Source organism: Macadamia integrifolia, chromosome 6, assembly GCF_013358625.1.
Source record: "Macadamia integrifolia cultivar HAES 741 chromosome 6, SCU_Mint_v3, whole genome shotgun sequence".
In the NCBI taxonomy this organism is placed as follows: Eukaryota; Viridiplantae; Streptophyta; class Magnoliopsida; order Proteales; family Proteaceae; genus Macadamia; species Macadamia integrifolia.
In genome coordinates, this window is record NC_056562.1 from 7,847,766 (window position 1) to 7,863,117 (window position 15,352).

At 44.2% G+C, this 15,352-nt stretch overlaps 1 protein-coding gene and 1 long non-coding RNA gene across 2 annotated transcripts; both read left to right on the top strand.

Moving 5' to 3' along the window:
- The first annotated feature begins 1,556 nt into the window (after positions 1 to 1,556).
- On the top strand, positions 1,557 to 2,198 carry LOC122081024. The gene is made up of 3 exons (XR_006140982.1): positions 1,557 to 1,687; positions 1,805 to 2,011; positions 2,108 to 2,198. It is a non-coding gene; the product is annotated as an uncharacterized LOC122081024 (long non-coding RNA).
- Positions 2,199 to 12,458: 10,260 nt separating this feature from the next.
- On the top strand, positions 12,459 to 14,663 carry LOC122082042. Its single transcript, XM_042649544.1, has 2 exons — positions 12,459 to 14,153; positions 14,349 to 14,663. Exons 1-2 carry the CDS (start codon positions 12,459 to 12,461, stop codon positions 14,661 to 14,663), a joined length of 2,010 nt encoding a protein of 669 aa, XP_042505478.1.
- Positions 14,664 to 15,352: the final 689 nt, after the last annotated feature.

Here is a 15,352-nt window from a genome sequence, read left to right on the forward strand (position 1 = left end):
CAGAATGGTTCAGACATCATGTTAGCAAATTCAATTTTTTTTTCTTTAACTGATTTCATTATCGAAAGCACCTACCTTTGTTTGTCTCTAAAACAATTAATATTGAATTGAGTAGGTGGACAAGCTACGCCAAAGTGGAGAAGTAGTCTCTCAAATTATTAAAAGATTGGCCAAGGGTACCAATCTGGAAGTAAAAAAATACAAGGGGTATATATTGAATGGCGTATGTTTTCACACAAAGGATTGAGAAGCAAATCGAACAACCGAGAATAGCGGGGTCTTGGTAATGGCATTGACAAATAGTGTTTCTAGTGGTAGAGATACCCGGCCTCGTGATGGAAATGTGCATTACTATGGTGTGTTGAAGGAAGTGGTTGAGTTGGAATATTTAGCAGAACTGAAGACAGTGTTATTTCGTTGCGATTGATAGGGGGTGTTTAAAGAAGACATTGGGTTTACACGTGTGAACTTCAACCATTTGACGCATACTGGAAAACATTTAACTGATGACCCATTTGTCTTCCCTAGCTAAACAGAGCAAATATTTTATATGTCAGACCCCCTTAACCAAGGATGGGTTATTGCTCTAAAAGCATCAATGCGCGATGTATTTGATACGATGGGTGATTTGGATAAAATCCCTACTAAAGATGAACAACAGATGTCCATGCAAACAAGTGAGCTGCAACGACTAAATATTGGTGATGCCGATCTTAGTCTGGCAAGAACAGACTTAGAGGGGACAACAATTTATATAACTAACCAATCTTTGTTGGGTTTATCACTTTTTAGATTGTATATCTTTTATATCATAGTTGTTTCCAAGACAAAGCATTTACTCCATTCGATCTTAATTTATTTTTAAGTTCACAATTGGCGAACACATATATTGACTGTTGTGATCTTGTTTCAATGTGATTGATTTTTTAGTGTTCTCACAGAAGTAGTTTTCAATTTAACATGTACAACAATTGGTAATATTTATGAAAATTGGAGTTTCACCTCCATTTGGTTCATTACTTACAAACTCCAAGCTCTTTTTTATTGGTATTGGTTGTTTGTGATCTTATTATTATTCTTATTTTGTAATCATTAACAAGTACGCTTGTTTGAATGTTCTACGTTGCGCATATATATTAGATTATATGAAACAGGCTAGTTCTTGATTCAATGTAATGATCACATTGTAATGTGTTCCTTGTTGTGCAAAATATAATTTTTTTTTTATTTATTTTAGGTTCACAATTCACAAACACATCTACATCTTCTGACTTTATTTTGTTCCAATAGAAGTTTAGCTGATGGAAGAAACAAGTGAGGCACCTAGCCCTGGTATGTCAGGGACATCTACAGGTATAACATTCAATTTTTAATTTCGAATAATTAATTAATAGGATGACTACATTAAATGGTCACCTCGTTGTCCACTAATATCATCACTTGTTCCATTGTAGGCCTCAAACGTAAAAGAGGGCGTACAAGAGCTAATCGAATAAATAATAGGTCGAGTAATGATAGGAGAGAAGTGCAACTAGATGAAGATGATCAGGTGATCGGCACCTATTCTGAAGAATTTTCCTCATACATGGGCACACTTGCTAAGACCCCAACCCTATTGCCACTATCCTATAAGGATTGGAGAAAGGTTCCAATCCATCACAAAGAAGATGCATGGAACAAAATAAAGGTATATATATTGATATCCCAAACTAATCTTCAATATGTAAATGACTTCAAAAACTTTTTTCTTTATCTTGTCTTTGATGTTGGCATTAATCTTCTGCTAATTCACCCTGTTTAATAGGAAAAGTTTATTATAGCTGAGGATGGCCAACGTATTGCTTTTATGAGGATAGGCCACATGTGGAAAGAGTTCAAGGGGTGTCTGAGGAGAGAGACAAAGAAAATGTATCCTGATTTGTATGAAGCTTCTCGCCCTACTGATCCTATAGAGATTCCAATTGATCAATGGGAGTATCTCATAAGGATGTGGACATCTATGGAGTGGCGGGTAATATGATTTTGTCTGAAATAATGAATTAATAGGCTTCGTTTTACTTAAATTCTATGAGATATATAATTTAATGATGAGTTTGATGTATGATAGACTAAATCTAACAAAAATAAAGAGCAGAAAACCACAAACGATGTCCCATACAGCTGGCCGGACGACCTTTGCACAGGTTAAACACAATCTAGTAAGTTTCTTAAGCACAACTCATGAACTGTTAGTAGTATCATTATGCATTTGAAATTATTTGATCTCACTCTCATATCTATTTGTTCAAAGGAAGAAGAATCTTGATGGTGCGGAACCTTCTAGAATTCAAATGCATAAGGTTACCCACACAAGGAAAGATGATAGGATAGTAGATGAAGCATCAAGAGAAATCATAGTAAGTGTCTGTGGCAAAATTAATATATATGTTATTTGATCTAACTCTCATATTTTAATTATCTTTTTTTTTTTTTTTTTTTTTTTTTAATGTCGAAGCGATGCATGTTTCTTTGATTACTATGCATTGTTTGCTTAGTTTGACATCATCCATGAATTTAAATTGTTAACAATAACATAATGGTTTATAGGATGCATGGATAAGAAATTAAGAAGAACTGGGCCCAAGACAACATATATGTGGCCGTTTGGGCCCTGAGTTACATGGCCGAGTCCGTGGTGCAGCCTAGGTGTGAAGCCAAGTAAGGGTTTGGCCCTTAAATACAAAAAATATTGAGGAAAAGAAGAAACATGAATAGTTGTACAAGCTAGATTTTGGCAGAGTTGGAGGGAAGGTTTAGCAGTTTGGATGGGAAAATTAGAAGAAATGGATGATTTGAAGCCGCAAGTACCCAACTTATAACACAAGCGTCTTTTAGTCGACATAGCTCACAGAGTTCAGTCATTTATTGTAAGTCAGAGAAATATTTCATTTTGTTGGTTTATTTATTTAATTAAGTAGTACTACTGATGTTGCTCTTTTCTGTATTTGATCAGCTGACAATTGAGGATATTGCAGAGGCTGACCCATATTTAGCAATCTATTTGGCAGGTAAACATTATTTACTTTTGCTTTCCTAGTTATATAGTAAAAATGATAGCTTAACAACATAATGGAATGAAACCACCAGATTATTGAACTGATATAGAGTTTCACAAACCAACATAGAATCTTTAATACAATTTGACTAATATTTTTTTTCAATTTTTTTTTAGTACTTGCATGGAATTTTGTGCCCACTTATATCCTCTGATGATGATGCACATTGTATTTGAAAAACTATTATTGTTACTGTTGCTGTTGAGCTATAGATTTTTTTTTTTTTTTTTTAATTGAGTATCATCTATGGATATTGGATTTTTTTATCTTCAAGATGACAATCTAGTTTGTTACATGCTTTTTTCCAACTTAACTTTTGTAGGCAATGGATAACCTTTTATCAGATTCTTGTGTATGGTCGTGTGAAAATCTGTTAATTTTTTTTCGGATGAATAAATCAATTAGTTTTTATTCATATACAGAATGAGAACAAGAAATGTAAGCATTTGCTTCAAAGATAAATAAACAATAATATATAATAAAAAAATAAAAAAATAGCGGCGTTTACTAATAAACGACACTATATGTCTTTTGCTTTAAAATAAAAAACATTTCTTGTAGTGGCGTTTAGCCATTTATTAACACACGCCACTATATGTTCATTTGTTTGAAAATAAAAAATTATATTTCACGGCGTTTATTACTAGACGCCACTATATGCATCCACGTTCATTAGTTAACAATGCTGGAATGCCTACTTATAAAGGTGGATGTAACACGTTAGCGGCGTTACAATAAACGCCATTGTGTATAATATTTTCGCGGCATTTATAAATAAACGTTGCCGAAGTATTTTACCAGCGTTTATAAATTAACGCCATAAAAGTATTTTAGCGGCATTTATAAAAAAATGACGCCAAAGATATTTTACAGTAGCGTTTGTAAAATACGCCATAGTTCTTTTGCGATAGTGGATATAACGGCGTTTGGGCGGCGTTTGCCATAAATGCTGCCATAGCCATATAGTGGCATTTACACACTCTACAGCGGCATTTAAAAACGCCACCATTGACCACTTTAAGGGCAAGGATTTCCAAAATTAAGTCAAAATTTGTAACTAATGGGCAAGAAAACTTCCCAAATAAGCATGAAAACAGCCTAAAAAAGGGTTCAAAATGGCTATGCTAGGCTCAGCGCACCGGCACATGGCTTGCTTATTAGATCGGCCCTTGATCTGAAAGGGGAGATTGGTTTGAGATGGATTCGAATCTTCAACTGTAGGGATCTACTGTAGGTGAAATCACTTCATTGCTAATGGCTTTCAATCTCGTTCTGCCAACAGTGAACCTACAAGAGGCCTAGTAGTCGCAGCTGACTTGGCCTATCTTTCTGATCTGCTGGTACCGAATTGACTTGCCAAACATACGATGGATGGAATTGTGTATTAGTTGTCTGGGCAATTAGTCTAGGAAGTTCCTTTTGAGATCTCATCTACACGTCAATTTCTCTGGTACGTTTCTTGGCAAAAGACTATCGATCCGAAAGGATTCGAATCTTTCTTTCCAAATTCCTTCGATTGTAAAAGCACCAGGTCCAAATTACAAGAAAAGACATCCAATAAAGAAGTCGGTAGGTGTTAGTCATCTATGTAATTGACCGCGAAATATTAATGGAAGAATCATACATTAAGGCTGCGTTTGATAAAGTTTCTATTCAATAAACGACATTTCGTATTAAAAACAAAAATTTCAATTGAAATGCCTTTTTTTTTTTTTTTTTTTTTTTAAAAACGAAACTAAAACGACGGAACTACCTTTTGTCATTCCATCAATTCTTGTTTCTAGCGTTTTTTTTTTCTTTCCCCTTTCTGCTCCAAAAAAAACGAAACACGCCAAAAATGCACCAAACGCTTTATTCCATTTTTTCATTCCCATAGAACGAAAAAAACTCCAGAAATGTTTTTTTGGAATGTCACCAAATGCAGCCTAAGAAGCCTAACAGGCCAACCCGGACTGATTTGAATTTTTTATTTGTTAAATCTTTGAAAATTAATATTTTTCAAACTGACAATTCTATTTTAAGAAATAATATGTCATTAATTTGTCTGAGTATTATCCATTGGTATAAGAAAGTGAACATCATTTTAAAAACATTTTTTAAATATGTTTTATGGTGCTCCGCATGCCAAAAATTGAAATCTTCATAAAATGCTAGTCATTTTAAACATTTTTCAAACTATAAGTTAATACACTCTGACTAGTCAACCATCACAAGGGCATTTTGGTAATTTTCTCAAGATACTTCCCTTGGAAATTTTGAGGTGATTCCAACTGTGAGATAGAGATTAGCCAAGGTCTCCATTGTCCATACGACAAAATAGACTATACAACTAAAACATTTAATCATCTGTGCTTTGAAATCTTAGGGGTGACAAAATGAGGTGTCTTCACGTATATGTGTTAGGAGATATGTAACTCAAACATTTATAGAATCCTCTTAATCAATTTTGAATTTTCTTGGATAATTCTTGAAGTAGCATAATCTAAAAGGATTTGGAGTTCACCAAACAAAATGGTAGGGTGGACAAAGCTGATTTGGAGTTCATGCCTTCTTCCCCGCCAATCCATGTTTGGGTGGAAGCTTCTTTCTTGTGATGACAAGGTCAAGGGAAAAGGGGTTTCTCTATCTTCGGGGTGTGATTTATGTATGCATGAGGAGGAGTCGGTTTTCCATCTATTTATTGCCTGTGAATGTGTCGGCTCCTATGATCTTCTTTGTCTTGAGTGCTTTGGGGTGACCTGGCAATTGCATTTTAATAACATTTCGTTTTGATTCCCTGTTTCATTTGGCTAGAAAGGAACTCTAGACGATTTAACGGAGTGGGGATAAATTATTGGCAATCTTTCCATGATGGTAGGAGAGCTTATATCGCTGGCCCCAAATTTCAAACAGCGGGTTTTAACGGTGGCGAATTTGGTGTGTTCTGAAAAATTAAACACCTCAATTTCTCAAATTTGGATAAAATTGATGATGGAAGTTTTTGGTGTATTCTCCAACATGGGCAGGTTAAGCTGAACATTGATGAATGTTCTTTGGAAAACCCAGGGAAAGTAGGCAGAATTTGGGGTTCCAATGATAGGGATGGAAAAGGCGAGAGATTTTTTAATTTCCAAGATTTGGATCAAGTGTGACCCTGCAGTGGTAGTGGTTATGATTTTGAAGGGGGTAGTTCCATGGTTTGTGTGGCACCAATGATTTGCCCTTCAAAGTTTCTTGTCGGTCATTGAGTGGCAAATTACCCACTGGTACTAGGAAGCTAATCCTGTTGCTGATTTCCTTGCAATGCCATGCCAGCGGCTAAATTTGAATCATCGGGTCCCTTGACTTTGTGACCTTCTATTGTGGAAGAGGACCTGAGAATTGATGCTATTGGCAGCCTTGTCTTAGGACGTTCGAGTGTGTTGTAGTTTTCTTTTCTTCTTGTGTTCGCTAGTACTCTCCCCTGCCAATGGCCATGCCAAAGGTGGGGGTTTGATTTTAGTAGTTTTGGGTTTTGTGGGTTTCTTACGCACAAATCGTTAATTTTGAAACTTATTTTAGCTTGAAATCTATTTTTCCAAACTTTCCATTTTTCCCAATATTTTTCAGGAATAGCTTGCCATTGACAAACGACATGGGTAGCTTGGGTGTCAATGAGAAGATCAAGGGGGTGTTGTTATGGATTTTCTTGGCTGAAGCTCTTTTATTCTTTCTTTTATTAATATACATGATTCTAGCAAAAAAAAAAAATTCTATTTAACCAACAAAAAACAATCTAAAAGCATAATAAATAAATCCAAAAAAATAGAGGAAAAAGAAAAACTCAAGCCCTATGGTTTGAAAACTTATTGATACTCTGCCCCTAGTATGATTTCCACCTGATTTCTCGTGCCAAGATAAGATTGAATTGAAGTCGCCAATGCACATCCATTTGTGCACCCTATTAGCTCCCAAGCTTATTATTTTTTCCCAGACCAGACGTCGGTTAGACCTCACCGGATCACCATAAACTAAAGTCAAATGAAAATCCTTCTGCAGGAGTTCAAACAATTGAATCAATTATTCGATCATCATAGTAATTAATCTGAATTTGATAATCCTGATGCCACAGAATAGCCTCCAAAGGCTCCTCTGGAATCAATGGAAAATGAATATTGCATCTTCAATTTTCGCCGAACTTTTTCAATATTCTCCTTCTTACATTTTGTTTCTGTTAGAAAAATGATGTCAGGAGATGCTGTGGAGGAGACATTAACAAGAAATCGTACTGTCTGGGGACTTCCCATACCCTGACAGTTCCAACCGATGATTTTCATGATTTCCCATGGATCTGGTTCACCCTAGGTTCCATGGGTTCCTGCACTAAAAAATGCAGGGGTTGGGGAGCTGACTCAATAGCTCTTACTGTAGAGTGATCTTCAGCCTGTTTTGACCTTCTTGCTCTCTTAGTTTTTGCAGCAACTTTCTGTGGTTCAGAAATGGGGTAGGGGTGTTTTGCTCTGCAGACTCTGATAATGCGTTGTGGGGGAGAGATGGGTTGGTGATGAATGGATAAACTGGCAGGAGTGGTGTGTTTGTTATGGTTTTGGGTTATGTGGCTTTGGTGGTCAAAACTTGGGTGATAGAGGCTCAGCTGTGGGTTTGATTGTGTCGGCCCTGGTTCAATGTAGTGAGTGACAGCTATGTTTGGGCTCAGATTTGGGTTTGGGCTGGCCGGGGAGATGGAGGAGTTGGTTAGGTGATTCAGGAGAGATCAGACCATATTCGTATGGTATGGTCGGGTCGGGTTAAGAGATACTGTTGAATGGTGTTTGGAAGAGTCACGGCTGTCTCAAGAGTCGTAGAAGGTTGGGTACCCGAATTATGGGCCTGGAGTGAAGAGGGGCGAGTATGATTGGGTGGCAGAATTAAGGTTTTATGGGATTGGGCCTCTTCATTAGGTAGTGATGAGGCAAAATATGTCACTTCCCTCAGCACGGCTAAAGCATGTACCCTACCTCGGCCTCCATCAGGCCGTGCTCCACCTCGGCCTCCATCAGGCCGTGCTACTGCCTCTGCATCAATCAGGCAGTGCTACCACCTCGGCCTCCATCAGGCCGCGCTGCACCTTGACCTCAATCAGGCCGTGCTCCACCTCGGCCTCCATCAGCCCGCGCTCCACCTCGGCCTCAATCAGTCCGCGCTCCACCTCGGCCTCAATCAGGCCGCGTTGCACCTCGGCCTCAATCAGGCCGTGCTCCACCTCGGCCTCCATCAGGCCGCGCTGCACATCGGCCTCCATCAGGCCGCGCTTCACCTCGGCCTCCATAAGGCCGAGCTGCCACCTCGGCCTCCATAAGGCCGAGCTGCCACCTCGGCCTCCATAAGGCCGAGCTGCCACCTCGGCCTCAATCAGGCCGGGCACCACCTCGGCCTCCATCAGGCCCGCTGCACCTCGGCCTCAATCAGGCCGGGCTCCACCTCGTCCTCAATCAGGCCGCGCTACACCTCGGCCTCCATCAGGCTGCGCTGCACCTCAGCCTCAATTAGGCCGCGCTCCACCTCGGCCTCCATCAGGCCGCGCTGCACCTCGGCCTCCATCAGGCCGCGCTTCACCTCGGCCTCCATAAGGCCGAGCTGCCACCTCGGCCCGACGTCAACAACAAGGATTCCAGAAACGTGTTTTCGTCCACCCCTACATTCAAGGAACGTAGCCTATTCCGGAGGTCAGGACTCTATCCACTACACGTCATCATGACGTCACACGGTTGATCTCTCCTAGTTAAGAGGGGAATGTTCCAGGAATATTCCCAGAATCACAGAGCCACTCTCCTTGAGGACTCCACGCCTAAGCAGGACTCTTGAAAATCGTCTCCCACTTGCCCTCCATGAGCAGTCTATAAATACCTAGGTAAGCCTCCATCACAAGGAGATCGATTACTCACTTCTCATACTGTAAAGCTCTCTTGAGCATCTGTTGTGGAAAGGTCTAACTTAGGCATCGGAGAGTCCCTCGTCGGGTCAACCCTGCTCTCCTTGTCATCTCTTCTGTGCAGGTCGGCCATAGCACCAGGAACTGCAGGAGAGATAGTTCGGTCAAATTTTTCCGCATCAGATTGGCGCCGTCTGTGGGAAACTGTTACAGAAAGTCACCTTGGAACAATGCAATTAAGGAGTGAGAAGGTCGTTTCTTCAACGACAACGCGTGCAAGATCCACTCGGGAAGTACCACTTAGACGTTCACATTCACCACCAGTGGCAGGGCAGGAAAACATCCTAGCAGAGACCCCTCTAGAAGGACCCCGGCAAACCAGGCCCGATCCACAGGTTGCCCAGGGAGAGGGGGATCAGTGTGAGTAGAACCCTCAGCTATCCCGCCATGTCCCATCGTCCCGGGTAACTCATCCGAACATGGAAGAACAGATGCAGAGTTTGCAGCTGCAGGTATTAGCCACAAACGCACTGGTGAGGGATTTCATAAGATAGTTCGGCTCCGCACTACCAGTACCACGTACTAGTTCAGCTCAGCCGCAAAGGCCTGCTCCGACCAGAAATCCCATTGACGAATCTCTTGACAACAGCGTCACCCCCCAATCAACAGCAAGAAGGGGGTCAGGCAGGACTTCGCGCACTATCCATTCTGTATCACCGCGATCTCTTACTGAGGGGCGCAGGCGAGGTCCTATCCTTGCTCGGATCGGGAGAGCAGATCGTTCTGAACATCATCGGAGCCCTGATACGCATGATACTCAAATATCCCCACACCGTGCAGGAGGACGCCAACCTTTGCCTCAAAGACACACTAGAGGCACTCGTCCGCACAGAGAAGAACATGAGAACTACCTGAGGCAAGCTAGGCGAGATCGACCCCATCCTGGTCAGCGCTCGCCCATCGGGCCTACCAGAGGTGCACCACGGCAGGGTCACCCAGGCCAAGGAAGAAGCCCCAGGAGAGAAGGGTCACGCCGATCAACAGATGGCCGAGCCGAGGAGAGAAGAGCTGACCTTGAGAGCCAAATACAGCGACTCACTGAGAGAATTGAGGGAATGCAGAGGCAGGAACACCCGGCTGACATGACAGTAACCCCGGCCCATAATGCGCTTTCCGACGATTTAATTGATGCTGAGCTGCCCTCAAATTTTGTGATACCTGTTTTCAACGGATATGACGGCACCACAGATCCCTACGATCATCTACTGTACTACAGCTCGGCCATGGCGGTGCATGGCAGGTCAGACGCCGTTCTCTGCCGTGCTTTCGCAGCCTCATTAAAAGGAGCCGCGCTGGTCTGGATGTCACACTTACGGCCACGGTCCATCCGCAGCTATGAAGAACTGACAAGAGCGTTCCTCACACGTTTCCAAGCAAGTATGAAGCAGAAGCAAACTACGCAAAACGTGATGAATATGAGGCAAGGGGTGAGGGAGACAATAAGAGAATTCCTTGCCCGATTTACGAAGGCGACATTGGAGGTAAAAAACTTGCCTGAAGGAGTGGCGTATAGCACATTGTGCAATGGGGTAATACACCCCGATCTGGTTCAGTCCCTGGCCCTCGACTTACCGGAGACGATACCCGCACTGCTGAGACGGTGCAATCAATACACCAACATGGAGGAAGTCCTGGCAGCCCGAGGGATAGCTGACAGGGGTGATCAGGCAGAGAAGGAGAAGAAAAGGGATCTGAGACATAGGGATGACTCCCGTGAGCCGAAGAAAAACAGAACAGCTCGGCCTCTGGACACCGCTGAACTTGAGCGATATGAACTTGATCGTTCTCAAACAAACCTGCTCTTGGAGATCCAAAATCAGAAGTACTTTCGCTGGCCCAGGCCAATGGCAGGTAAGCCAGAAGAGAGGAACCTCAACAGGTATTGCCGATATCACCGAGACCATGGACATGACACTGAAGACTGTAAGTCTCTGAAAAGGGAAATTGATGAGCTCATCAAGGCCGGATACCTCCACCAGTATCTGAAGCAGAAATATGGTGGGAACTGGCCCGAGCCGATGAGAGACGATGCCGAGCTGAGCAGAGGAAAGGCCGAGCCAACTGCGGATCCAGCCACGAACCGAGCTGTCACTTACGACAACCAGCCCGTGGGTCCGACAATCCTAACAATCATGGGGGGACCTACTGCAGAATCAGTCAGAAAAGCCAAAGCACATGCGCGGTTTGTGTGTGTCTCGGAACAACCTATCAAAGTCCTCAAAACGGATCCACCCATCACTTTCTTGAACAGAGATTTGGAAGAGCTGAACTGGCCTCACAACGATGCGGTCGTAATTCAATTAGTGGTGGCCAACCACCCCTTCCACAGGGTCCTAGTGGACACAGGAGCCTCTGTGGACCTCATGTCATATGAAGCCTTCATAAAACTGGGGCTTGGCACCGGAGCCTTAAAACCAGCTCCAGGACCCTTGTGCGGTTTCTCAGGCATGCCAGCTGAGCTAGAGGGAGTTGTTGATCTACCTGTAACCATCGGACAAGGAGCTCAGACAGCCACAACCATGGTCTCTTTCATGGTCGCCAAGATCGCCTCACCCTACAATGCAATCCTTGGCCGACCTGGTCTCAACGGCCTTGGCGCAATCGTGTCCACTAGGCACATGAAGGTTAAATTCCCAACCAGTAATGGAGTCGGAGAATGGAAGTCCAGCCAGAAGGAATCCCGGGAATGCTATGCGAACTTCATAAAATCCGTCAAAAAACCGTGCTCGGGGCTAGCATGTATGGTAGAAGTTGTTGATTGCCGAGATGAGAGCCTCCTGGCCCGAGCCGAACCGGTGGAGCAGCTACTTACCATCCCTATCTCAGAGGCCGAGCCGACCAGGACAGTTCAGCTCGGAGCACTGCTGAGCTCCAAGCTTCGCGAGGAAATCTTGAACTTCCTTGGCGAGAACTCTGATATTTTCGCTTAGAAAGCTTCTGATATGCCTGGAATCTCCCGGACCGTAGCCGAGCACAGTCTGGACGTCAACCCGAGCTTCAGGCCTGTCCAGCAAAAGCGCAGGAACTTCGTGACTAAGAGGAACACTATCATCAGCGAGGAGGTTGACAAACTCCTAGCCGCAGGGTTGGTGAGGAATGTGAAGTACCCGACCTGGTTAGCGAATGTGGTCATGGTTCCGAAGTCCAACGGGAAGTGGAGGATATGCGTTGACTACTCCGACCTGAACAAGGCTTGCCCTAAAGACTGCTACCCTTTGCCCCGGATTGACTCCCTTATAGACTCAACTGCTGGCCATGAGATGTTGACCTTCATGGATGCATATTCCGGCTACAACCAGATAAAGATGAAGCTGGAGGATGAGGAGAAAACCGCTTTCCTCACCACTCAGGGCAACTATTGCTACACCGCAATGCCTTTTGGCCTAAAGAATGCCGGAGCCACTTACCAGAGGATGGTGAATTCGATGTTCCGAAACCAGATCGGTAGAAATATGGAAGTTTACGTGGATGATATGCTGGTCAAGAGCAAAAAAGGCATTGATCATGTGCTAGACCTGAAGGAGGCTTTCGGTGTCCTGCGAAAGAACCAAATGAGACTAAATCCCACCAAGTGTGCATTTGGAGTAACATCTGGGAAATTCTTGGGCTTTCTAGTGTCGCAAAGGGGGATAGAAGCAAACCCCTCAAAAATTGAGGCCATTCACGAGATGCGTGCACCAAGGAACATTCGTGAAGTGCAGAAACTGACCGGCTGCCTGGCTGCTCTTAACAGGTTCTTGTCCCGAGCTGGCGATAGGTGCCTCCCATTCTTCAAGCTGCTAAAAGGAGGAAAAGGCCCACAACAATTTCGCTGGACAGAAGAATGCAAAGCAGCTTTCGAGGAAATCAAGGCCTGCCTAGCCCGGCCCCCTCTGCTGAGCCGACCTGAGACTGGGGAAGAACTACAAATTTATCTAGCTACTTCGGCCGTGGCCGTCAGTGCAGTCCTTGTCCGAGAAGAGGCAAAGACCCAGAGGCCCATCTACTATGTGAGTCATGTGCTCCTGGAAGCAGAGACAAGGTACCGGAAGATTGAGAAGCTTGCACTGGAACTAGTCGTGACAGCCAGAAAGCTGAGGCCCTACTTCCAAGCACACGCAATTGCTGTACTAACTGATCAACCGCTGAGAAAGTCACTTCACAGCCCCAGCGTAGCGGGACGTATGGTAAGTTGGGTTGTCGAGTTGAGTGAGCACAATATTGAATTCAGACCAAGAAGCGCGATCAAGGGCCAGGCACTGGTTGACTTCTTGGTAGAATGTACCCAAGCCGAAGAAGCGGGAGAACCTGAGCCCGAGCCGAACAAAAAATGGGTGCTCTTTGTTGATGGATCCAGCACCACAGCACGGAGCGGCGCTGGGCTTGTGCTGAAAAGCCCTGAAGAGTTCATGATACATTATGCCCTTAGGTTTGCATTTCCCGCAACAAACAATGAAGCAGAGTATGAAGCGCTGATTGCAGGAATCAAACTGGCAAAGGCTGTGATGACAGACGACCTGGTCGCTCATAGTGACTCCCAATTAATCGTGAACCAAGTCAATGGCCAATACGAGGCCAAAGAAGAAAGAATGGCCATGTATTTGAAGGAAGTACGTCGTCTGGTGACCAGCTTTGGCACGTTCGCAATGGTACAGATCCCGCGGCAAGAAAATGCTTTGGCAGATGCCCTCTCCAAACTAGCTACAGCAGACTTGGCTGACTGCGCAAGCTCTGTATATTTTGAAGTGTTAGCCCAACCAAGCTATGAACAAGAATTGCTGTGCAGCATTACTCAAGGGGCTGAGCCGAGCTGGATGGATCCCATCGTCGTCTATTTACGTGATGGGCATCTCCCGGGAGATCAAGCAGAAGCAAGGGCAGTCAAAAGGAGAGCAGCCAAATACACCCTTCAGGGTGGAGTGCTTTACAAAAGGGTGATATCCTGGCCCCTGCTGAAGTGCCTGCCGCCGAGCCGAGCTGAGGAGACACTTCGTGAAGTCCACGAGGGGATTTGTGGGGGACACATCGGGGGTAGAGCACTGGCCTACAAGGTACTACGCCAAGGATTCTACTGGCCAAACATGCAAAGAGATGCAATAAAGTTCGTGCAGCAGTGCTTCAAGTGTCAGGTGCATGCCCCAATACCTCACGTCCCGGCTACAGAACTCAGTTCAGTGATCTGCCCGATCCTGTTCGCAATGTGGGGAGTGGATATTCTAGGACAGTTCAAGAAGGGAAAAGGGGGTGTTCAATTCTTGATTGTTGCTATTGACTACTTCACCAAATGGGTGGAAGCACGTCCCCTGGCCAGAATCATAGAGTAGGCAGTAGAGAAGTTCGTTAGGGACGACGTCATATTTCGCTATGGTGTTCCAAAGGTGTTGGTCACGGATAATGGTCGACAATTCGACAATCGGAAATTCAGGCACTTCTGTAGTAACTTCAATATTGATTTTCGAAACACCGTTGTAGCACACCCGCAGTCGAATGGTCAGGCAGAAAAGGCCAACCACACACTTCTAGATGGAATAAAGAAGAGGCTGGACTGGGAGAAGAAGAACTGGGCAGATCAGCTACTCAGTGTACTCTGGGCTTATCGCACTTCAGCTCGGACACCCACAGGAGGGACACCGTTTTGACTTTCATACGGAACGGAAGCGCTAACCCCTGTGGAGGTAACCCAAGCCTCATTCCGATCAGCAGTGTTTGAAGCCTCACAGAACGAAGCCGGGCTCCAAGCAAACGCAGACTTCATAGACGAAGTTCGGGAAGAAGCACTTATTCGAAATGAAACCTACAAGCAGAAAGTCCGGTAATACCACAGCAGGAGGGTCAAGCCACGGGGATTCGTAGTTGGGGACTTGGTGCTGAGGAAAGCAGCAGCGGCGGACCCAAGAAGTGAAGGCAAGCTCAGCGCGAACTAGGAAGGCCCTTACATAGTCTCCAAAGTGGTACGCCCTGGCACATACCATTTGCAGACTCAGGGGGGCACAGCTATACCAAGGGCATGGAACGTTCAAAATCTCAGAAAATTTTTCCAGTAGATAGTTTTCTTCAGTAGATGGCAATGAAATCACCTTTAGGGATTTTACTTAGCAGTTATTCAATTTTTATCATGGAGCAGAATAGATTAGCAGAATAGTTTCTATTTTGAAGCAATGTGTTTGTCCCAAGTACATGCCACACATCAATATACTACGAAGCTTCTCGCAAATATTTGATTCTTCTAAAACCGGGCCCTAGCTTGGCAACATCTAAGACCGAGCTCCAGCTCGGCACCCTAAGACCAGACCCTAGTCTGGCGACTCAAGGACCTTAACCAGTGAGG